Source organism: Trichoderma camerunense, assembly GCF_050948025.1.
Source record: "Trichoderma camerunense strain CBS 138272 chromosome Unknown V8C40scaffold_4, whole genome shotgun sequence".
Classification (NCBI taxonomy): Eukaryota; Fungi; Ascomycota; class Sordariomycetes; order Hypocreales; family Hypocreaceae; genus Trichoderma; species Trichoderma camerunense.
Genome location: NW_028145366.1, coordinates 598,827 through 619,831, shown reverse-complemented (window position 1 = coordinate 619,831; position 21,005 = coordinate 598,827). Strand labels below are relative to the sequence as shown.

Here is a 21,005-nt window from a genome sequence, read left to right as displayed (position 1 = left end):
ATTTGGGATTTTAGTTGGTAGATCATTAAGGTGCTTATGCCGATTGGTCAATTAGGGGGTTGCACGAAAGGATTGATTTCATGCATCGTGGAAAATTGCCGAGGAAAGAGAGTCTACTACGCGTATACATCTAGTTGCCCTGATCGTTTGTTTCACGGAGATGCGGATTTTACGGATGTAAAAACACTTTACTAGCAATCTTTAAAGGAGTGAGAAATAGGAGCACGATGTGGTGGTCGTATTGTGAATTGAGAATACGACGAGCTCCGAAATCTCGTCCGTTGAGATGGGGATCAAGCACGTCTGCATGATTATGGACAGACTTGTCTACATGGGCACTCATTAGAAAGCAGGCTATTCGGCCAATTCTGTTGAATCACGAATGTGTGTAATTAAATGTTAATTAAATATTAATTCATACCATTTTTGTAAAACCGGTGACTCTGCCTCGTCCTCTATGTCTACATATAGAGGTTCACATAGTGACATCTCTGTAGACACCATGATCAGCGCATTTAGTAGGCGCCATTGCCGCAGTAATCGACAGACAGCTGTCAGTTTCATCATCCCAAAAAGCTACTTATATATAGTCATCATGAACTAAACTAGCTATAACTATGATATTCCTCTTATCACCTCGATCTGCGTCGTTTGGTGTCTCTGCATGACGTCTGACCACCCGTGAATTGAGTGCATGTGATGATGTCATCGCACTTTGTGAAACCACATCGACTTTCACACCGTTTGACAGATGAACAACAAACACAAACCGACGGAACGTTTTAAGCTTTTATGGCTATGAATATAGTTGCATAATTCCTCAATAGTTGGTCTCATATAAGTGCATAGCGATCAGATACCAAGTAGGCACCAGCTCAAATACCCAAGGCACAGAGTTCTGACTGTTAGCGGGCAGTAATACGGCGCCATCATTTGTCCCGTCTTGGCCATGTCAACAAACAAATCACATCTAAGACAGAAAGAAAAAACAAAACAGACTTCATCATTACATAAAATCGTCTCGGAACCGAGGGATAGAATCGGCTGTAGCTTCATCAAAAAGCCGCGCAAAGTCTATTCTCCAACCCCGCGCGCCCTATAAATAACATGAACCAGCTCAGCTTCCCAAAGCCAGCCGGAGATCCCCAAATGTCGAAGCTTCATTGCCACTAGCAGCCCGGCATTATGGACTTCACTCCAGAGCCTTACGAGGAGGCAGTTTCCTCCTCGTGGTTGATATGCAACACTTGTGGCACGCAGTTCCCAACTGCCGATCGTACCGCTGTCAAGACGTGCTATGTCTGTGATGATCCTCGGCAGTATGTCCCTCCCACAGGGCAGTCCTTCACCACCATGGCCGATATTCGCGACTCGGGACATGTCAATGAGTTTGAAACCTACAAGCATGACGATCGAGTCACTTCCATTCACACGGTGCCGCGCTTTGCAATTGGGCAGCGTGCCATCTTGATCCGCACTCCGCAAGGCAACATCCTCTGGGATTGTATCTCGTATCTAGATGCAGAGACGATTGATAAGATCAAGAAACTTGGAGGACTCAAGGCCATTGTTATCAGTCACCCTCACTTCTACAGCACGCATATTCAGTGGGCGAGAGCATTCCAGTGTCCCGTGTATACTTCAGCCGAAGACTTGCGCTGGACGACTACACCGTCAGCTCACCGCAAGCCCCTCACCGAAATCGAGACGGACATTCTACCTGGAGCCAAGGCTATCAAGCTGGGCGGACATTTCCCGGGATCCATGGTGCTGCTATTTGATGGGCGGCTCTTTACCGCAGACACGTTGATGGCGACACCGGCAGGTATTGGGAAATGGGAAGTAGACGCCCTAGGTGAAAAGCGAGAGAAGCCGCCTGGATTGAATTCGTTTTCATTCCTGTGGAGTTTCCCCAATAGCATCCCTCTGCCCGCGGATGAGATACACAGAATGTGGGGCATTCTGAAGGCGTACGAGTTCAGGTCAACGCATGGCATCTTGGTAGGGATGGATATCGAGGATGATAAGGTCAAGTCCAGGGTCCTAGATAGCATGAAGATCCAGACAAGGGCCATGGGCAATGTAACGCACGCTCTGCTGGATGAGACGCTGTGATGGACGAGCACGCGATGGGCTGACAGCGTGACCCTTTTATATGATAGCATATGCACTGTAACATAGCATCGATGTATGATCGTCTGACTAGGCACCGCGGAATGATATTTTGTGTCATTTTTGTATTGTATTTGTAAAAATGGTTTGTGCTTTGATGCATTTGTATACATGTAAATTGACATGGGCATCAATCTGTGTTGCGTTACACATTACATGTAAATGAGGACAGGGTATCTTGGAAATAAAATAAGAAAAAGAAGAAGAAAATAAGCCGAAATGAAAAATATGCCGTGAGACAATGATATGAGAAGAAATAAAATGCAAAACCCAAGCGCTTCGCCGAAATTTTGTGTCCAGTCCAAAAACGCCACTCAGGAAAAATATACCCATCATATCGTCCTCATCTACCGCGCTTCATTCGAAGAAATCACAATGTTTATGGTTGGTAGTAGTTTGTAGAGTGTCAGGTCATATCAAGCCGGAAGTTTAATGCTTGGGCTGTCGAAGACAGCGATTGAGCATCTCCCAGCCCTCGTCGGGCAGATCGACGACAGAGTCGTTTAGCGTATCGAGAATAAATGGATTTGCTGTATTTTGTCATGTCAGCACTTCCGTTTTTCTTTCGGTCAGCGGGTCTTTTAAGGGCAGAAGCTTACGCATAAGAGAGAGGGCCATGTCTCCCGCTCCAACGGCCATATCCATTCTAGCTGAGGTATAGCATCCATATCGCTCTTGGAGCTCCAACATGGTCTTCCACAGCTCCTTGGTCGCATCAGGGCTCATGCCGCCGCAGCTCAGTACGGAGCATGTGCTTCCCTGGCGACTACGCTCATACTGGGGGGTGGAAGGGCGGCGCTCAGACATTGTGTGGACTGAAGGCATAATTGAGGGTGCAACAGAGGCAGATGAAGATACAACAGAAGAGTTGCTGGCGGTAACTGTGGTGGCGGCGGTGGTGATGCTGTTGATGTGGATGATGGAGTTGAGCTGGTCGATTTCAAGGTCGTCGCTTATAGAGGACCACTGAGAGCTGATTGATGAAGAAGAAGAGCAGCGGCGCATTGTATGCCGGAGATGGCGGATCGGATCAGCGGGCTCTTTGTTGTTTCCGGGGGCGTGCGAGCAGCAATTGTGGTGATTGTTTCGGCTCACGCGCACAGCACAAAGGAGGAGGACTCTGAAGCTTTCACGCAACAGCAGGATGGAGTAGATTATAAGTCAAAGAGACTACAGGACAAAGAGAGATTGTTCTACAGTCAGACCACTTTTTCTCAACGAGCAGAGCAGAGTAGCAGCGAGAAAGAGGAGGTGAGAGGGGGACTGGCGCTCGACTTATACGCAGACGTCGCCTCGTGCCAAAAAGGGCGCCAAGTTGCACCAAGCAGATGCATGACAAGCTCGGCAAGACGCCCGATTTCCTTTCCCTGCTTGCCTGACGTCGATCCAGAGCGTGTCTCAGTTCACCAGGAGGGAGTGGGTCACGTTAAGTCGATGCCGAAGCTGGGCTTGAAGCTTGAATACGTGGCTGGCAGTCATGCTACCTCAGATTTGGAAACGGGTAATCCGCCATGGAGCTTGTAGCCGCCGAGTAGCAGCATGTACCCTCTCACTCTCTGTTTGGCTTTGGTTTGTGGTTTTCTACTTGTTGCCAACAATTTTGAATTTGTCAAATTCTAAAAAAAGGAGTCATCCGTCGCCAGGGATGAGATGAAAGGGAAGAAAAAACTCTGCAAACTGGAGAATGGCTTTGTTCAATTCCCACCGCACTTGACTATTTGCGTCGTTCACGTTCCTGTGCCCCTTGACTAGCATCGCAAGCCATCAAGGCACACACACGAGCTGCACGCTGGCGATTTCTGCATCTTATTTGGCCTGCCCTTTTCCGGGATCCCTGACCCCCCGTCTCGTTTCGTACGGCTGCATTACAAACCTCGCCCAGACCGGTAAAGGACTACGCCAGCAAAGAAAAAAACAAGAAGGAGGCGAAGAAGATAGAGAGAATGAAAAGAAGAAGAAAAAATTGATAAAAAAACGGGTTGGTGTCGTCAACGTCGTCGCCATTGGCTCGGTGGCCAGGGATTTTAATTACGGCACGGAAGATGCGTGACTAGCATCGAGTCACCAGTGCCCAACCAAGCTCACTAGACAGGGTTCGACTCATTCGAAAAGATGCATGCGCCAGATGTGACGCTCCAAGTGCCGGCCAGGCGGCATTTGCTGGATCCATGGATATACCGGCTGGATCGAGAATCGTGAAGCCGTGAAGCCCGTGAAGGAAAAAAGAAGACAAAAAAGAAGAAGCGGTCGCCTGGATGGGGCCACCACACCATCACGACCAGCATCCAGAGTCATCTACAATTCCAGAGTATCCAGAATTTTCCATCCACAGTCTGTCGACATTGTCGTAAGGATGAGGCGAGAGAATTCCTGTGGATGCGGACGGCGTCACACGGGCGACCGGGGTGACCTCGCAGACCGAAGCACACGCAAAGAGGTGACGCTTTTCTCCGTCTCCTTCATATCTTTTTGGTGTTTTGCCCTCCTTCTTTTTCGTCCCTCTCGTCATGCACGAGTCGTACATCGTGCGTGATCCGGCATTGCTATGAGAGAAAATTCTGCGTTTCACCCTCAGTAACCAGGGGAGGGCAATCATACCACACCCCCATGAGCGCGAAAAAAAGAAAAAGTCTGCTTCCCGTATCAACCGGCCGGGCGCGGGCGCGGATACGGCGATACGGCATGGGCTCTAGTGATTCACGATGGACTCCTCTTGTCGCGGATGGCTGTCACAACGGATTGATCATGTTGATGCCTACCGCCGGTAGCTGCATGTATTTGTCTCATCACATAGTCCCTTCACACCCTATTCCGTATATTGCACATCCAAGGGCGAATTGAATTACTAATTCCAACCCGCTCCTCGTCGTATCTAATGGCTGCCTTGGTTCGGGGAATGGCGGCGATGATGCGAGCATAGCCGACTAAAGACAAAGTTGCTCTCGATCCATCCAGTCCTTTGACAGAGACCCGAGACACAGGAGGTTCGTAGCATTAAGCGACAAAGGGAGCACTAACACGAACAAGCATGAATAACCGGAGCGGGGGAAGAAAGGAAACAGGTCACCGCAGCGCTGATCTTTTGCCGTTTGGAATCTGCTCGATTGCCTTGTAAGGAAGCTATTCAGATGCAAATGCAGCCGGCCTCGGAGATGCAAATGCTTAGCTAAAACGGCATGCATTTTTGCTAAACGGCATCTTCGATTTTCCAAAGCACATGTAAACACATGCTAAACGAGTAAACGAAAAGCTGAGCTGAGCTGAGCGCAGAACAAGCTTTGGAGCGAGGTGAAGCTTGTGCTTCTGAGCCCCGTTTGCCGCTTTGCCCTAGGCAAGGGAAGAATCATGTGAGAGCCCGGATGCACGCGGGAGGGGCCTTGGTTGGAGTGGATTGTGGATTTTGAGCCTGGTTTACTTAGGAGCCTAAATCACAACCGCGTCGATGATTCTCCAGTTTTGTTGGCTTCATGGTATGTTGTTGTCTCCAGCTGATGCTGTTGTGGCTGCTGCTAAGCCATTGAAAAGTCCACAAGTAATGAGGAAACAGCTGTTTGACACGTATCAAGGAGGGCAATGCTCAATAGTTTAATGCATCATATTCCTCCGCCCGGCTTCAGCTCTGACAAGGGTGGAACTTACCGTAAAAAACAGCCAAGGGGGCACGTTTCTCGTTTGCAAATGTTTGAGTTGAGGGCTTCCGCATAGGAGTCACTACGTAACCAATCGCCCTGCAATTTGAAAGCACGGCCATCCCGATTTTCTGGATCGGGAGGGCATCCGATCGAGCCGCCTCGCCCAATTCAAATTCAAATTGGCATTGGATTTCCTTGAACCCTGAAATTCGAAGGGCCCATACATTTGCGGTCTAGGGCGAGAGGGCTGATCTGATGCTCGTCTACCGCAAGCCACGCCCGACCCTTCCGTAGCCGAACGACGAATGGGATTCACACTTTGTGGTAACGTGATGCCAAACGTTGACGTTTTCTTTTCTTAATGGGGGCAACACGTGCGCAAGGCGTTGCTCTTGGCGAGGGCTTCACCTGGTTGCTGGGACACGTAGGTCGTGGTGGCTCAATCCCATCAGCTCGACGTGTCTGTCTGTCTAGTTTGATAGGGCCTGCAATTGCAGCTGCTTACTTGGCCATTTAGCTAATATGCAGTGTGTAAGCATATCACAGATGAAGGATTCAATAGTATGATGAAGCTGAAAAAAAAAAAGCAATTCAATTCGTCTATTTCTGCAGTAAGCCGCGATAAAGAAACAAAAAGACAACAAAGAAGAAGTGACTTCCATCTACTTGCATCTACCTTCAGGTCCCCTAAACTGCCCCAAATCAACTCTTCGCCACCCTGGGCCATTTTGTCCCAATTATTCAGCAGGTAGGGCTGAGTAAAGTAACCAAGCCCATCAGCTCAGCTTACTTGACCATTACTTCACTGGCACTTTGGATAGGCCTGCTTGGATGACGCCGTCTTGAACAGCTTGACCTCGTCCTTGCGGCGAGCCTCGAGGCCTGGCAAGACTTTTCCTCCTGCCATGCGCCACTTGGGGAGTTCCTCTGCGGCAACAGTGTTGGCAGCTTCGCCGTTGTTGAGACGCTTCACGAGAGTCGATGTTTTTGCGTTGCCACAGCCGACGTTGAAGACCCAGGATGTCAGGGCCGCCCACTGGTTGGCATTGAGCTTGGGCTTGTCGTTGAGGTAGTCGGCGAGGCACTTTGTGTACTTGGGCAGGTCGTCCAGCAGCAGCTCCTTGGCGGTGGTCTTGGTCAGGGGGAACTTGTACTTGACCTCTCTGCAGTTCTTCTGCTGGCAGAGATGGCCGTAGCCAACCGTGGGTAGGCCAATGGGGTCGGGCTTTGGGCTGGCGACGAACCCTTCCCACTTGGCGATGAGATCGACGCCGGCGGTGTTGATGGTCTTGCAGTAGCTGGAGGACGAGGAGCCGCCGCCGGAGGAAGCAGTGCACTTCTTGGTCACGTAGCCGCTGGAGCCCGTCTTGACGTAGTAGTCGGCGACGTAGCAGCCGTCGGCGGTCTTGTCCCAAATGCTGTTGCCATTGACGCTGGTTCCCGCTGTCTGACAGCTTATGGAGATGTCTTGGTTCTTCTTGTAGGACTTCTTGATGGCGTAGCTGGTGCCGGGTCCGGTGCGGCAGTTGACAACATCGCCAGTGATGGGATAGGCGCTGACGATGGATACCAGGGAGAAGACGAGAGCAGCAAAAGCAGTCTTCATTTTGTCGGTTGTAGTGTATACGGTATATATGGTAAAGTGAATATGGTGTAAAGTGATGTGGGAGATGAGGATGTTGCTTCTGCGGTGTTGATGTATCTTTGTTGTGATGCTGAATGTTTCGAATCAACAACTCGAGGGCTTCATCATGCTCTTTATATATCCACATGATGGCCTAGATCGCTGAAGATATTTCCATCTCGCTTTCATCTCATCCTGAGCAAACTTGTCCATTGCCGTTGCGAAGGACGAACAGTTGCCTCTTTCGTGATGCGGCTGAAGATCCATCAACAGGACCTGCATTAGGCCTGATCTGAAAATAGACATGAAAGCGACGCTGACTTGTGCATCCTCTCTCCAATTTCGCACTCAATACTCAATACTTTGCATCGAAGCGTCCGTGCGACGAGATTCGGCCGATTGATTACTGCTCTCTGGCGACGCTATTTGCCGATTCAGTATGCTCCGCGATATGCTGCATCGTCAAGTCCCTGGAGAAACAAAACATAGACCATCTATCTTTAGCATCAGCACCCCATCTAAGCATTCGAATTAATATAAAAATTGCTATTTACAGACCTTCAGCTGAGTTGGGGGATCTGCCCGATCTCCCGCTTGTTTATGGTTATGGTTATAGCTTCCCGTAAGACGGGCCAACACGATGCCGCGTTTACTCTCAACAAGGGTCTTGTCTGCCCATGCTTATTTATCCGCAAGGCTGCAAAGGTCTTTGTCGGTGGGTCCAATCGTAGCCTTTTCAACTGTTGATCATTATTTAATTTAATTCTGTCTTCTTCCTTTACCAGCCTGGAATGATTTTTGCTAAAATTAGACAAGATGCGGCTAAGAACAATTGAAGCGGCGTGATTCAACTCACGAGATGACCATGACAACGAGTCAAATGGTTACTTTGAAGTTTCTATTTGTCAACCCCAACAAGGGTATGTCTGTCTAGACTCTTTAATACAATGAAATATATGACACGGTCGGCCCAGTTGGGTCCGCTCTTCCATGTGTCTGATAAGCAACGCTCGCAATTCCATTCCAGCATCATGCTTGTCGCTAAAGCATGCCAAATAAACCGCATATCGCTGCGCATCCAGAATGCATTATAACTGCTATTCCAAAAACGACAAAGGGAATCAATAACAAGAGAGGAGAAGTGAAGAAGAAATGAAGAAAAGAAATCAAAGGAGGGGAGGATGCTCGCTGGCTATGCTTCTAAAAGACCCGTCTCTCTACCAAACTGCTGATACACAGACACGCTATTCAACGGAAACGCCATGACTTCTTCATAAGAGTGAAACCCGTTACACCGCTGGCACAAGAAGCCCGGTTCGTTTTTCAAAATGTTGCAGATTTCGAGAATCGCTCGCAGTCTGTACTTTGCAAACAGCGGAACGTCGATGCGCGGCAAGGATACTGTCAGCGAGACAACAACGGCGTACATGTGCAGAAGGAAGACTAGGAGAAAGGGATTCTTTGCGCTGAGGGAGACGTAGGAGGCGGCCGAGTTCTTGACGAACCACGCGGTGAAGGGGTAGACGAGGCGGTATTGGTCTTCGGCGGAGAGGTCGGAGCCGAGCCGTTCATGGACGAGCCGCATGACGTCTCGGAGTTGTCGAAGAACAGCTGATAGATCGCGGTCGCCCTGGAAGCAAAAGGCTAGGCCGTTGACCGAGCCGATGCCCTCGGCCAGGAGCGTCTTGATGAGGGTGAAGCGATGTTCCATGTCTCCTGTCTCGGGAGGCGACGAGGCTACTAACTCTTCGGTTTCGTAGTGCGTTGGCTCGAATGTAAAGATTTGGTGAAAGGCCGACCGTTTGAGCCAAGGCTTCATCCGGGTGGCCACCTGCTCTACTGTGAGCGGTGTGGAAGAGAGAATGATTTCGTCGAGGCTTACTGTAGAGATGTTTCCTGCTAGGGTCATCAGGGAGCGACTATTAGGAGTAATGGTTAGCTAATCCATGTTTTATGTAATAGTAGAGTGTAGTTTATAGTGTTGTATGGTTTGATTAATCTCGCAAGAGGGAGTAATTCACTTACTGGTCGGACATGATATATGAGCATCCCAGTGACGCGGCCAGGATTGCATCAGCATTCTCTTTGGAAAAGCACCCCATTGCTCTATATAATCCATGAAGAGCTTGTTTCCGGTATTGGTACGCATCTTGGGAAGCCTCGTGTGACTTTGTTGTTACTGCAAGTCGCTGAGCTGATGTTGCAGCCAAGGTATGTGCAACAAAATCGTAGTGTGTTGCGAGTTGGAAAAGCCTAATCAAACAGTCAGCCCATCAACTTGATAGTCTATAGAAAGACTGTTGCGATTCAAGCTCAACACTTACACTCCCATCTCGCCCCATAATAGGCAAATGTTAGTTGTATTGCTTAAGTCGAGGATGTTAGCAACCAAAGCCATCTTGTAGATGTACTTCAAGTCCTTCATGTCCATGTTGTGCCAGCTTGGAGATGGTGCCAGCGACATAAACGGAGGTTCTCCTGATTCTTTCCATTGCTCGCATGATTTTTCAATGTCTACCGGCCACCACAGAGCTGAGGCCTCCTTTTCGTCTGGGTCTTCCACCTCAGTCTGGTCGGGGTACTTGCATGTAATCTTTGACGAAAGACATCTGTGACTGTAAAGAAAAACAAAATTCGAGTCATTAGCCTGAAATTAAGTTGCTTTGAAATAGAAAAAAAGGAGAGAGAGAAGAAAGACAAACCATGTTGGTCGAAACTCATCACACTTGACATGTCGCTGCTTACACGCCTGACAGCCAAATTTTGATTTCGTGTGGCTTCGCCGTAACACAGGTTTCACGGTCGCCATGTTTCCCAATAACTCCATTTGCTCTGTCAACTCGTCTCGCGAACTGGGTTCCCTCCTATTCATTAATGATTGCATGTTCTCAGCCCTGTCCCGCTTGTTTCGCCTAGGAGGGAACCAAGGGGAGATAGGGCTTGTGGGGGCGAGGGTTTGCCACAACGAGATGTATGTCGCCTAGATAGATTTAGATCCGCATGGGACTCTATTCCTCCCTTTCGTAAAACACTCCGTGGTTAGCACAAGAACCTCCGCGGGATCTAAAGTCTTGGGTCTTTTTGGGGGCTGGTTGTACAGTAGCGCGCCCCCCCTTGGCAATGACAAATGCACGTTTAGGAACCAGCCTAGCTTATTTGTGTTTGTTGTGCTCAACTAGCTCGCAAGACTTCGTATTTTGGAATTCGATAAATCAAAAAGGATTCAAAAAAAAAAAAAAGCACCGTTTCGCCTTACCAGCAAGACAAACGACAACAGCCGCGCGGGTTTCTCGCCTGTTAGACTGTGGGACTTGTGTTACTCCACATATTAAGCTATGGGTTGCTTTGTTGTAAGAATTGGTTTTCCCCAAAAGGAACTTGCATGCTGACAAGAGCAAGAGAGGAAAAGGGAAAAGAGGGGACCGTGGACCGGTTTATATACATTGTAAATTATACCCCCCCTAAAAAGATCATTTCCGCTATTGGCAGTAAGTTTGTAATCGCAGCATTTGCCAGACCCCCATATATGCTATACACGTATAATAGAAAATGGGGAAGGGACAAGGACATAGTCTCTTACATGTCGCCAGTTTTTAATGATGATTTCCCTTTCCCAGGGCCGCCACCTCGATGACCGCGTCTGCAAAAACCTGGGGGCTCTGTAAGGGGATGTTCTCGCCACACCCATGCACAATGTGATGCACCCGAGGCCCTGCAAAGTGCTGGGCCGTGGACGATCCATCGGTTGCAGGAAAGACTGGCGCTTGGTCTGGATCCAGCGTCACGGAGGGGGCGTGGATGGAAGGCAGCGAGTCGAGCCTCTCGGCCAACTCTGCATACGCCGGGTCTCCAGGCGCGTAAAGCAGGCGGTTGCGGTAAAAGTTGGTCGCGATCTCGACGTAGTCTGGGTTGCGAAACGCCGGAACCGCAGCGTCGAGCTCAGCTTGAGTATAGTTCCACTGTGGGCTGTTCTTGGACCACAGCGTCTCAGCCCATCCCCGCGTGTCATTGGCGAGGCCGCCGAATCCTTGCGGTGTGAGAAAGACGTAAAAGTACCAGCGGTTAGCCAGGGACGCGGGAGGCGCGATCGCCCACGCCGTCTGGCGATTCTGGATCAGGTATGAATTTGCAGCCACCATGCCGGAGCATCTACCCGGCCACAGGGCTGCTGCCGCGTTGACGGCCACCGTGCCCCAGTCGTAGCCGGCGAATATCGCCTTGTCAATATGCAGAGTGTCCATCAGGTCGACGATATCCTTGCCGAGGGCGGCCTGCTCTGCACTACGTGGGGTTGTGGGAGACAGGAAGGTCGTCGTGCCGTAGCCTCGCATATACGGGACAATCAAACGATATCCCTGCGCCATCAGCTTTGGCACCACGTCGACGTAGGTGTCGATGGAGTAAGGGAAGCCGTGGACCAAGATGACCACTGGCGCGCTTGAATCGCTTGGTGCCGAGTCATAGTAAGCGATGGACAGAGTGGAAGTGTTGGCATGGCGGATGGGCGTCAGCGTTCGTTGGAGGCCTGACTCGAGCTCTATCGCAGTTGAACAGCTCGACAAACTAATAAGCAAACCAAGAAGGAAAACGCCTCGGATAGGCTTTCTCAGGAAAGACAGGGGGGGCAGCATAGTTTAGTTGCAGAAGATAGACTCAGAGACAACGTTGTAGTATCATCAAGATGTCAGAAGTCCCTGGGGCCCTATCGAGATGGGAATGCTCGGCGAGATTAATCAAAGCAAAAAGTCTTTCCGACAGAGAACAACCAAACATGCCATATATATACAAATGTTACAAGTCTTGTCCATCTGTCTCTCTCCTATGACCGATGGAGGTTGGACTAACACCGAAATTACGACTACGGCGATAATACACAATCAATGTCGATTTTTCTGCATGGAGATGCCTAGTCTCGGCGTTTTGAAGCAATGTTTTGCGTTGAACATCCCATACTGCCAGGTAAACCACGATGCAATTCACAGCAGTAGTTTGCCATACTATCACCATACGAACCAAAGTTGAGCTAACAAACAACATGATCTTCACTATGAGGCTCCGCTTGAACAGGGTCGGCAAGCCAGCCTGGTAGGGCGCAGCATAGCTCTTTTTAGATAGCTGCTTTTGTCAGCGTGTCAGATTTTAGCGGCGGCCGCGACAATTGGTGGAGCGGAAATCCGCACAAAAGAATCTCCATCTGTCGATTGGGCGATCTAATGGCATAAAGGTCTGGGGAGGGCCAATTCCGGAAGTGGATGTGTTGAGCAGGTTTCTTGGAATTTGGAATATAGGCGGTAGGGCTGTGGGATAGTTGGTCAAAGCATCTCAACTGAGACAGCAAAGAGGATTTGAAATCCTTGTTCAACTCGCTCCCCCAAATAAAGGCGGAAGGCAACCCGATCCCTGTTCTTTCCAGTGCCATATCTTTTCATACGTGTATATATGTATTTTGGGGAACCGATCCCTGTAAGCAAATCCTCCCGCTAGACTGGCACCAATTTTGCCTCCAATGAGCCAAAGTCGTGGGCACTTGGCACTTGCATAGAGACTAATAAGACCGTCAACTCAGGTCAGAACCTTGGATCCTGAATTGGACCAGTCAGACACAAACTGTCTCTTTTACCCCGGCTAATTGGCCGGTGACCGGCGACTCAGGTGGAACAACTCGTCCGAGTTAGCCATGCGAAGCAACCAGTCTTCGGGAGATGGCACGGGAGAAGGGTCGTCGATCAGACTAAACTACTACAAGCATTCTTTGCGTTGCATTGGGCACAAAAAGAGCAGCCCTACGCAACCTTGCGGCCTCCTTAATATCAATTACGAATGGAACCACTATGGATGACGGTGGCTTATTGCCTTGGTCAGTTAAAACGTGATTAATAAACAACAAAAGAACCCTCTCATCCTCTCTTCAACTTGCCTCACTGGGTCAAACATACAGACAGGGGTCGGGCACAGACCGACAAAGCTTAACACTTGTTTAGCAGGTTTAGCGCGGCTGTCTATCAGTTTTCACGCAGTCTAGGTGTTCGGAGATTGCAAGGGAAAGAGACCACAACTCGGAGTTGGTCAGACATATTTATGACTATCTAACGACTATTATGCCTCTGTCCGGAATAGTCAACGCCGACCACTCTGGCTCTTAGTCATGATCGCGAAACCGAATCCGAAATGGCCGCCGAGTGCCGCAAAAGGCCGAAGCCATATCCCACTCCGCATGCCGTCGCCACTCACCCAAAGACTGGAACTACTTGACTATTACTTTTTTTGGCTTTTCTTTTTTTCAAATCCCGAATAACGCAAAAATATCCCGAAGAAGCAAATGCCCTCCCTTACGTGTCGGTAGGAAACTCGTCGCTCGGAATGTCCGCCCGAATAACTGGCCCCAGCCAGGATTCGTAGTCGTCGGGGTTAGTCTCGTTACCATTCCACCTCAACGCCCGGAGAAGCGGCCGGTAATCTCCAGACGAGATATTGTACGACACGTTGTCATCGTTTGTCAGCGTAGGAAGCAGAAGGGCCTGAGCGAAGAAGTGGTTAATCACGGGCTGCGACAGCGTGGGGCTGTTGGCAGGCGCATCATCGACAGTGATTGAGAACAACTGGCCATATGTGGGTACGCCGAGAAAGCCGGGTAGAATGGCTTGCGAAGGGGGCTCGTAGTCGATGTGGACATCTGGGTCGAAGCCGTAGATGGAGGGCACGAAGGAGACGTTGGCGGGCACAAGGTCGAAGCGGATGAAGCGCGAGGGCAGCAGCACATCCACCCGGAAGACGGGGATGAATGACTTGGACGGGTCTGTCGACCAGTTGTACGAGTCAATGTTGGGCGTTGGGATCTGTCCGTCGGCCAGGAAGAGGTCGTTTGCCGGCAGCTTCAAGATGCCTGGAGAGTCATACGGCAGCTGGGTCGTCACGTTGTGCATGATAGGGCCAACCTCGGTGCGGTTGTATGGCACGCCAATGTATGGAATCGAATAAGCTGCATCGTCAGAGATAATCTTTACGAAGCCGCCATACACGGGCAAGGACCACGGCCAGTCATCGTGCTGCGGCTTGATCTGGACCTGGACCGTAGCAGACTGGCCCGGCCCCAGAGTCAGGGATGACTGCGAGAAGCTGGCAGAGGCAGGGACGTCGAGGGGAATGACCTCACTGCCGCCGTTGTAGTCTGTGTTGCCGGTCAGATAATTATAGTAGAGGCGATAGAATGACCCCGGGCTGTGCTGGAAAGAGTACTTCTTCCTCGACTTGGACTGGTTCGTGATGGTGATCTTCCGAGGCGCCGGCGTTTCCGAATCGTGCAGGCTGAGCTCAGATGGACTGATGACTGTATCCGCCTTGACAGCCGCATAGACGTCGATGAGGCCTCCTCCCTGACGAGCCGTAGAAGCAATCTGCTTGGAGTTGGGTTCGTTGACAGGGCCGGCGGTGGTCATAAGCCGTGCATACAGTTCAGCGACGGATAGATGCGGCTGCTGAGACTTGAGCAATGCCAGACTTCCTGCGGCAAAGGGGGTGGCCATTGAAGTCCCTGACAACACAGCATATCCGCCAGCTTCCAGTGGCCATGTAGACAGGATGGTTCCTCCCGGTGCCGAGACCTTTGGAGCCAGTGACATTTCAATCGTCGGGCCGAAGCTGGAGAAGTCATCGGGCGTCCTCCCGAGCGGGTCAGCAGCCGAGCTGGGCTTCTTGCCGTCAAACGTGAGGTAGTATTTCTGGCCAGCGGGCAGCTGAGCCAGATTGTTGACGAGTTGCTGTGAGTTGTTGTAGTCCAAGTATAGAAGAGTCGTTGGATCCTCGGGCTCGTCCACGACAATGAGCAGCTCCTCGGGTTGATACGCCAGGATTGCTTGAGCACCCAAGTCCACGGCCGTCCCCCAGTCCGTGACGCACCAGCTAACCCATGATACCAACAAGATGGTGTTGTTCCAGTCAACAGAGGCCGCGGCCAGAGCATCCCAGGCAGGCTGGTAACATCCGCTGGAGACGTTGGCATCGATTGGAACGTCTAGACCGGTTCCCAGCTGGTAGACCTCGACACGACCCAGACCAGTTGCGGGAAACACAGAGACATAGTCGATGGCCTTGTGCTTGTCATCGTGGGCCGTATAAACCGTCGGATAGACTTCGTTCTCAATCGATCCCACGGACAAGGCATTAGTGGATATGCCCGGCGCAGCAGTCGAGATCACTCCGGCGGTTCCAAAATTCCCAATGGCAGCAACAACGGCCACGCCGTGGTTGGTCAGTCTCGTGATGACTTCATCAAACGGGTTGATCTCCTCCCAGATGTCGAACCCGCCGATCGATATAGACACAACATCCGCTCCATCCTGCGCAGCCTTGAGAAAGGCCGAGATTATAAGCTCGTTGCTAGTGCTTCCCTCACAGCCAAAGACGCGGTAGGCTGCCAAGGTTGCTTCGGGAGCGACGCCGACGAGGCCGAATCCCACATTATCGGGATCCTCCATCCCCACGATGCCTAGAACAACGTTATTTCGTTAGCTTGTCCAACGCTCTGACCTGGTTCGTTGCCCTTCATTTACAGTTATGACATGTAACTCTTTGACTTACCGGCAGTGTGAGTGCCGTGTCCACCATCCACGCACGTCGCCAGGGGGTCTGGATCCGGCACAGGAGTGTTGCTACCATCATAATCGTCACCTACAAAGTCGTATCCCAGGGCAATCTTGTGTCCTCGTCCAAACCCACCGCCCAGTGCTGGATGGCGATAGTCAACTCCAGTGTCGATAAGAGCCACCTGCACGCCCTTGCCCTTGATGCCCTGGTCGTGAAGCTTCTGCACGTTGCCCATGGACAGCGGCTGGTTGACCTTGGCACTGCCTCTGAGATTCGGCAAGGATGTCCCCTGGCTGATTTTCGGAGCCCCCCGCAAGTGATATGGCTCCGGCCGGGGCACAATGGCGACTTTCCAGGCATTCTTGACGCCGGTACTTTGACGCAGCGTGCCAAGGTCGACGTGCGTATTAAACGACACCGATACGCCGTAGAAGAAGTCGGTGCTGTTGTACTGCTGGCGAACGCGGTATCCGACCTTAGCCCCTGGCGCTGTCTTTGCAAACCGCTCCTTGGGCTGGAGGTCAGGGTGGAAGTCTGGCTGCAGCTCGACGATGAACGTGTTGGGGACCACGGTTGTGTTTTGGTTCGACACCAGCGGGTTCTTGTTGGTGTTTGTTGTGATAGTCAGCGAAGACGATGCTCCGCCGACAAGGGCCAGCAGGCCCAGGGCAGCATTGAACTTCATTGCTTCAACTCCTCACAGAGAGAGACCCGAGAGTTGGCAACTCAAGAGTCTTTGAGACGAAGGGCCTGCTTCGAAGCCTGTTCATCAAGATTTGAGGTGATGTATGTCCATTTATATACAAGGACGGCCATAGTCTGCGGATCGCAAACTCACGACATCTCCCCCTCACTGACTTACCAAATGTCCCCGATCATCGACCGATCATCGAGGTATCATCGTCTCTGATGACAATGCATCTACTCATTTGAGAAAGGTCCAATCGATGTATCGGGAATACGAGGAACTTTTTCTCCCCTCCAGATACGAGGCCCCGTGTGATCCGGCTGGCTACAACTTCGTATCCCATCGCAATTCCTGCAACAACGCACACCAGTCGGCAGAGAACTTTTGTATCCGCTCGGCAGACGGCAGTCCGGGGTCGTTATCTTTCGTGCTATTTTTAAGCTGCTTTTCCTCTGGCTTTTCGTTTCTTGGTCTTTTTGCTTTTCCAAGCATGCATGATTTCAGCAATAGGCTATTACTTTATAAGGTAGGCAAAGTGATAGTGCACAAGCTCATGCTGAAATAGGGATCTTCACCGCATACCCCTGCTGTGATAAATAGCCGGAATATACCAAAGTAGAATAGCAGGATATAGTTCAAATTCTGGGGCTCGCAAAGACTTACTGGACTTGGATGCATGAAAGGTTAGCCTCGATGGCTCACTCTCATCAACGACCTATCTATCGCTTTTACGAGATTCAAGGTGCAAGGTTGTTATCTTGCCGAGGATGCTACCAAGGGCTGGGCTAAGTGCTCATAAGTTGCGTACTCCAACGCAACAGATGTCTAGTAGAGAGACGCCCTAAACAATACGAGGCCCCTCAGGAACAAGGACCAAAGCAATTCGTTCCCCGACATCATGCGCATTTGCACACCATCTTTTACGATTTCGAATGTCGAACGCGAACTAATAGCTATTGGAACTGGCGATGTGAGGCGTCAGGTCTGTCATGCTTATCGTAACTGCAGACACCCTAGACTGAACGTAGCTCTCCCAACATCTACAACTACACACAACCACGTGCATTTCAGGACTCGTCTTTTTCTATTTTCTTTTTTCCCACTACTACGTTCGTGTCTTATGAAAGAAAAAACATACTTCTGTTAGAGATCTTGTATCTCTGTGTTGAATTGATAAACGAGACACAAGAAAGATGGGAAGCTATTCTCGAAATGGCGGGGTTTATTACATTGCCGGTCCCGGGCTTAGACTCAACTCTTAAATTTTCGCTACCATAGCGATATTCCTCTTATCCAAGAAGCAAAGGCTAATCCAACCACAGACCCAACACAAGGGATACAGAGTCGTCTAAAGCGCTCAAAGCAGTTTTAGAAATATAAAATTCGTGAATAGTTAAGAATAGCATTTCTCTGGTTCAGTTACGTCTGGGATTGGTGAATCAAGGACAAGCAGCGGACAACACAATGAGCGGCGTTACAAGTCCAATGGAACCAAGTCAAATTCACCCCAAACCTTTTATCTAACGCCAAATTTCGAATACAGACATTCTTCGTTATATCTAGGGTCATTTTTCTAACACCTAGTTCTTCCAGGTCTCGGTGGTGTCCCTCTCTTGAAGATCGAGGTGGAATGCTCTGATGATAGAGTCCGCATCGTCGATGGCCAGGGGACGTACATCAGCCATGGCCTTAATCTTGGTAGTTCTGATACATAGTCAATATCTAGCTTGCTAAGGGTTGCAGAAGAAGAAACTCACAGTAGCTTGACTTGAGCATCGGTCATGTGAAGTCCCAGCTGCTCGACTCGGCTCTTGATTGAGTTCCATCCGGTCAGACGATGGGCAAAGTGGACATCTGTGAGTAGTTAGTCTCAAAACATTGATGGATGCTGGGAGTATTGTAAAAACGCACATCTGCTCATGCCGAAATCCTCGGGGTTAATGATTTCGTATGTTCTATGTGTTCATTAGTTCTCTGTAGGCAATGATGAACTGAACTTGCATCATGAAGTTGATGCAGCTCTTGAGAGAAACTCACGAAGGTGAATTTAGCTATAGAGAAATAGGGTCAGTATGCAAGCACCATTTTCTATCAAGGAACCTCACTTACAATAGCCTTGCTGTGGATACCAGCCTTGTGGGTAAAGGCACAGAAGCCGGTAACAGGATTGTTGAAGGGCACGTTGACTAGTTACGTGGTGAGTATACCGACTCCAACACAGATACAGGGTGGCTCACTGTGAACAGCCTCGGCAACAATATTCTCAATGTCCTTGAGACGATGAAGGTCGTACTTGCGCTTGACGTATTCGGGAGCGGCCACAATCATTCTCGCAAGGAAAGCTCCGAGAGGAGCAATTCCGTTTCTCTCACCTGTAGTCAGGATTAGCGGAAGCAAAGTCGCAAGTGAATAGCTTCAGGAGGTTGTACTTACCAATACCCAGAACACTGGTGTCGATGTCTAGCAAGAGTGTCAGCGAAAGATGACCAACAAAACAGTAGAGCCATCAACTCCCCCCAACAATGGGTATGGGGAGTTTGGTCGTCAAGGATAGCTTACGAGTAGCACCAGCCTCAAGAGCAGAGTAAGCGTTGGCAACCGCGCTTGAGTAATGTTAGCATTTATATAGCCTTTAACTTGTTGTGATAGGGAGAGGTCTGCTTTACCAGCTTGTGTCATCGTGGCTGCTTTACGTTAGTCTACATCTCCTGACACAAATAATTCCAGAAATGACTTACAAGTGGCACTCAATATCGCACTTGACAACTCCACGAAGGGTTCGAACGAGATCATAGACTTGTCTCGGTGAGGCACAGCCACTGTGAAAATGTGAGTAGTCATTCATAGATCAGTTGTAATAGGGAACGATACTTACACAGTGTCTGCAATGCCCACCCGGTGGACGCCGGCGTTATCAACAGCTCTGTATAGACTCAAAAGATCAACGAGATCGCCTGCATTGCGTTAATATCGTATTTCTGTGAGGTAACTAGGGATTACTTGCTCCTAAGCCAGTGTTAGTAATCATGTTCCGCCGAGCCATAAGGATGAACGCACCTGAATGAGTCTTCGCTAGAAAATCGGACTTCGACACCTCGGCTTGAAAGAATGTTAGTATGAGAGTCAAGAATGATCCAGAGTTAAGTCAAGTTACCTTTTGATGTAGTTGACGACCTCCAGGGCCTGCTTGGTGATGGCAGCCATGTCCTTGCCATGTGAGTGCTCCCGGAGGAAGCTGGATGTTCCAATGACGACGTCGACACCGTCAACACCACAGTCACAAGCTATATAGAGTTAGCATTGTCAGTTATTGTTGGTGGACGACCACGACGTACCGATCTTGGCATCCTCCAGAGTGCATCGGGTGTCTAAGTGAGCACAGTCAATATGATGAATCGATTGGGAGAGCAGAGAACATGGCAATTGGTTCAACTAACGAGTAAGGATCTTGGCCTGCGGAAGATGTTAGTAACAGTATAGAAGATAGAAGACAGCGGCAGATTACGTACCTTGAGGCCGAGTTTGCAAATGGCCTCGCAATCAGCTCGGCTGGCTGGAGAAGCGCATGGTGAAGTCAACTCAATGTAGTCAACACCAAACTCGGACAGCGCAGTAGCACTATAAATGGCATTAGCCTTCGATTTTGTCAAAACCAATGAGGATAAAGAGGAAGCCGTACATCTTGATCTTGGTCTCTGGTCGCGTGTAAGTGGACGAATGGACAATGCGCAAAGGTGGGGGTGAAAAGTACCAGTATCGAAAAAAGCATTGGCAAACTGCTCGCCCTCTCTTAGTGTTGATTCGATGCTATTTTCGATGAGTAAGAGACCGTGTTTCTGTAAATTTCAGATATCAAAATACATTTTGAACTTGCCGATATTGGAGATGAAGTCGGCGATGTGTTGGTAGGGCGATGTGGTAGCTGTAGCTGTAGCATGTGCGTTGTGACTCGGGACAGGAAGACCTGCAGTGCCGTTGGTTGCGGCTCCGATGCTCATATTGAATGATTTATATGTGAGGGAAGATTCGTGAATGGTTCGTTGATCGTAGAGTCCGAGGCCAAGAAGACAGCAGAGACGCAGAATATCTAGTGTGCTGAAGTGTTGAAGTGTGAAAGTAACGAAAAAGGAATCTTGGATGGCGCACAAGACGGCGGGAACGAGAGAGAATGGAATTTGGATTGATGGAAAATGGAAACATTCAGCGCAAAAGGATGATACAAGAAGAGGTGCTACTACGATTAACCGTTTTACACGATGGTGGTCAAAGGTATTGGAATCATCTAAAGCATGCGTACATGTTACAG

The 21,005-nt window shown here is 49.8% G+C and overlaps 9 protein-coding genes across 9 annotated transcripts; 3 read left to right on the top strand and 6 right to left on the bottom strand.

The window, feature by feature from the left end:
* The first annotated feature begins 748 nt into the window (after positions 1–748).
* V8C40DRAFT_237155 (beta-lactamase-like protein) lies at positions 749–2,240 on the top strand. Its single transcript, XM_083214194.1, has 2 exons — positions 749–863; positions 917–2,240. The coding sequence occupies exon 2, from the start codon at positions 1,186–1,188 to the stop codon at positions 2,113–2,115; it is 930 nt and encodes a 309-aa protein (XP_083076115.1). The 5' UTR covers positions 749–863; positions 917–1,185; the 3' UTR covers positions 2,116–2,240.
* Positions 2,059–3,453, bottom strand: V8C40DRAFT_237153 (uncharacterized protein). Its single transcript, XM_083214193.1, has 2 exons — positions 2,772–3,453; positions 2,059–2,702 (listed from the first exon to the last, which is right to left on the bottom strand). The coding sequence occupies exons 1-2, from the start codon at positions 3,175–3,177 to the stop codon at positions 2,602–2,604; spliced, it is 507 nt and encodes a 168-aa protein (XP_083076114.1). The 5' UTR covers positions 3,178–3,453; the 3' UTR covers positions 2,059–2,601.
* A 1,291-nt stretch (positions 3,454–4,744) lies between these two features.
* On the top strand, positions 4,745–5,349 carry V8C40DRAFT_237151 (uncharacterized protein). Its single transcript, XM_083214192.1, has one exon. The coding sequence runs from the start codon at positions 4,780–4,782 to the stop codon at positions 5,011–5,013; it is 234 nt and encodes a 77-aa protein (XP_083076113.1). The 5' UTR covers positions 4,745–4,779; the 3' UTR covers positions 5,014–5,349.
* A 1,052-nt stretch (positions 5,350–6,401) lies between these two features.
* V8C40DRAFT_237146 (family 24 glycoside hydrolase) lies at positions 6,402–8,052 on the bottom strand. Its single transcript, XM_083214191.1, has 2 exons — positions 7,987–8,052; positions 6,402–7,922 (listed from the first exon to the last, which is right to left on the bottom strand). The coding sequence occupies exon 2, from the start codon at positions 7,408–7,410 to the stop codon at positions 6,607–6,609; it is 804 nt and encodes a 267-aa protein (XP_083076112.1). The 5' UTR covers positions 7,411–7,922; positions 7,987–8,052; the 3' UTR covers positions 6,402–6,606.
* Positions 8,053–8,352: 300 nt separating this feature from the next.
* Positions 8,353–10,806, bottom strand: V8C40DRAFT_237145 (Zn(II)2Cys6 transcription factor). The gene is made up of 6 exons (XM_083214190.1): positions 10,685–10,806; positions 10,131–10,446; positions 9,753–10,043; positions 9,454–9,681; positions 9,311–9,347; positions 8,353–9,259 (listed from the first exon to the last, which is right to left on the bottom strand). Exons 2-6 carry the CDS (start codon positions 10,310–10,312, stop codon positions 8,621–8,623), a joined length of 1,377 nt encoding a protein of 458 aa, XP_083076111.1. The 5' UTR covers positions 10,313–10,446; positions 10,685–10,806; the 3' UTR covers positions 8,353–8,620.
* On the top strand, positions 10,485–10,806 carry V8C40DRAFT_237143 (uncharacterized protein). The gene has a single exon (XM_083214189.1). The coding sequence runs from the start codon at positions 10,549–10,551 to the stop codon at positions 10,780–10,782; it is 234 nt and encodes a 77-aa protein (XP_083076110.1). The 5' UTR covers positions 10,485–10,548; the 3' UTR covers positions 10,783–10,806.
* Positions 10,807–11,021: 215 nt separating this feature from the next.
* Positions 11,022–12,059, bottom strand: V8C40DRAFT_273236 (alpha/beta fold hydrolase; the record flags this gene model as incomplete). The annotated part of the gene is made up of 1 exon (XM_083220454.1): positions 11,022–12,059. One exon carries the CDS (start codon positions 12,057–12,059, stop codon positions 11,022–11,024), a length of 1,038 nt encoding a protein of 345 aa, XP_083076109.1.
* A 1,544-nt stretch (positions 12,060–13,603) lies between these two features.
* V8C40DRAFT_285211 (S8 family peptidase) lies at positions 13,604–16,696 on the bottom strand (the record flags this gene model as incomplete). Its single annotated transcript, XM_083222317.1, has 2 exons — positions 13,604–15,913; positions 16,006–16,696. The coding sequence occupies 2 exons, from the start codon at positions 16,694–16,696 to the stop codon at positions 13,758–13,760; spliced, it is 2,847 nt and encodes a 948-aa protein (XP_083076108.1). The 3' UTR covers positions 13,604–13,757.
* Positions 16,697–18,085: 1,389 nt separating this feature from the next.
* V8C40DRAFT_237141 (homocitrate synthase) lies at positions 18,086–20,986 on the bottom strand. The gene is made up of 19 exons (XM_083214188.1): positions 20,561–20,986; positions 20,451–20,506; positions 20,379–20,394; positions 20,209–20,317; positions 20,137–20,152; positions 20,035–20,067; positions 19,854–19,983; positions 19,755–19,798; positions 19,575–19,653; positions 19,438–19,518; positions 19,366–19,383; positions 19,259–19,302; positions 19,133–19,159; positions 18,937–19,071; positions 18,809–18,885; positions 18,737–18,750; positions 18,611–18,654; positions 18,457–18,553; positions 18,086–18,403 (listed from the first exon to the last, which is right to left on the bottom strand). The coding sequence occupies exons 1-19, from the start codon at positions 20,695–20,697 to the stop codon at positions 18,280–18,282; spliced, it is 1,281 nt and encodes a 426-aa protein (XP_083076107.1). The 5' UTR covers positions 20,698–20,986; the 3' UTR covers positions 18,086–18,279.
* Between the last annotated feature and the right edge of the window lie 19 nt (positions 20,987–21,005).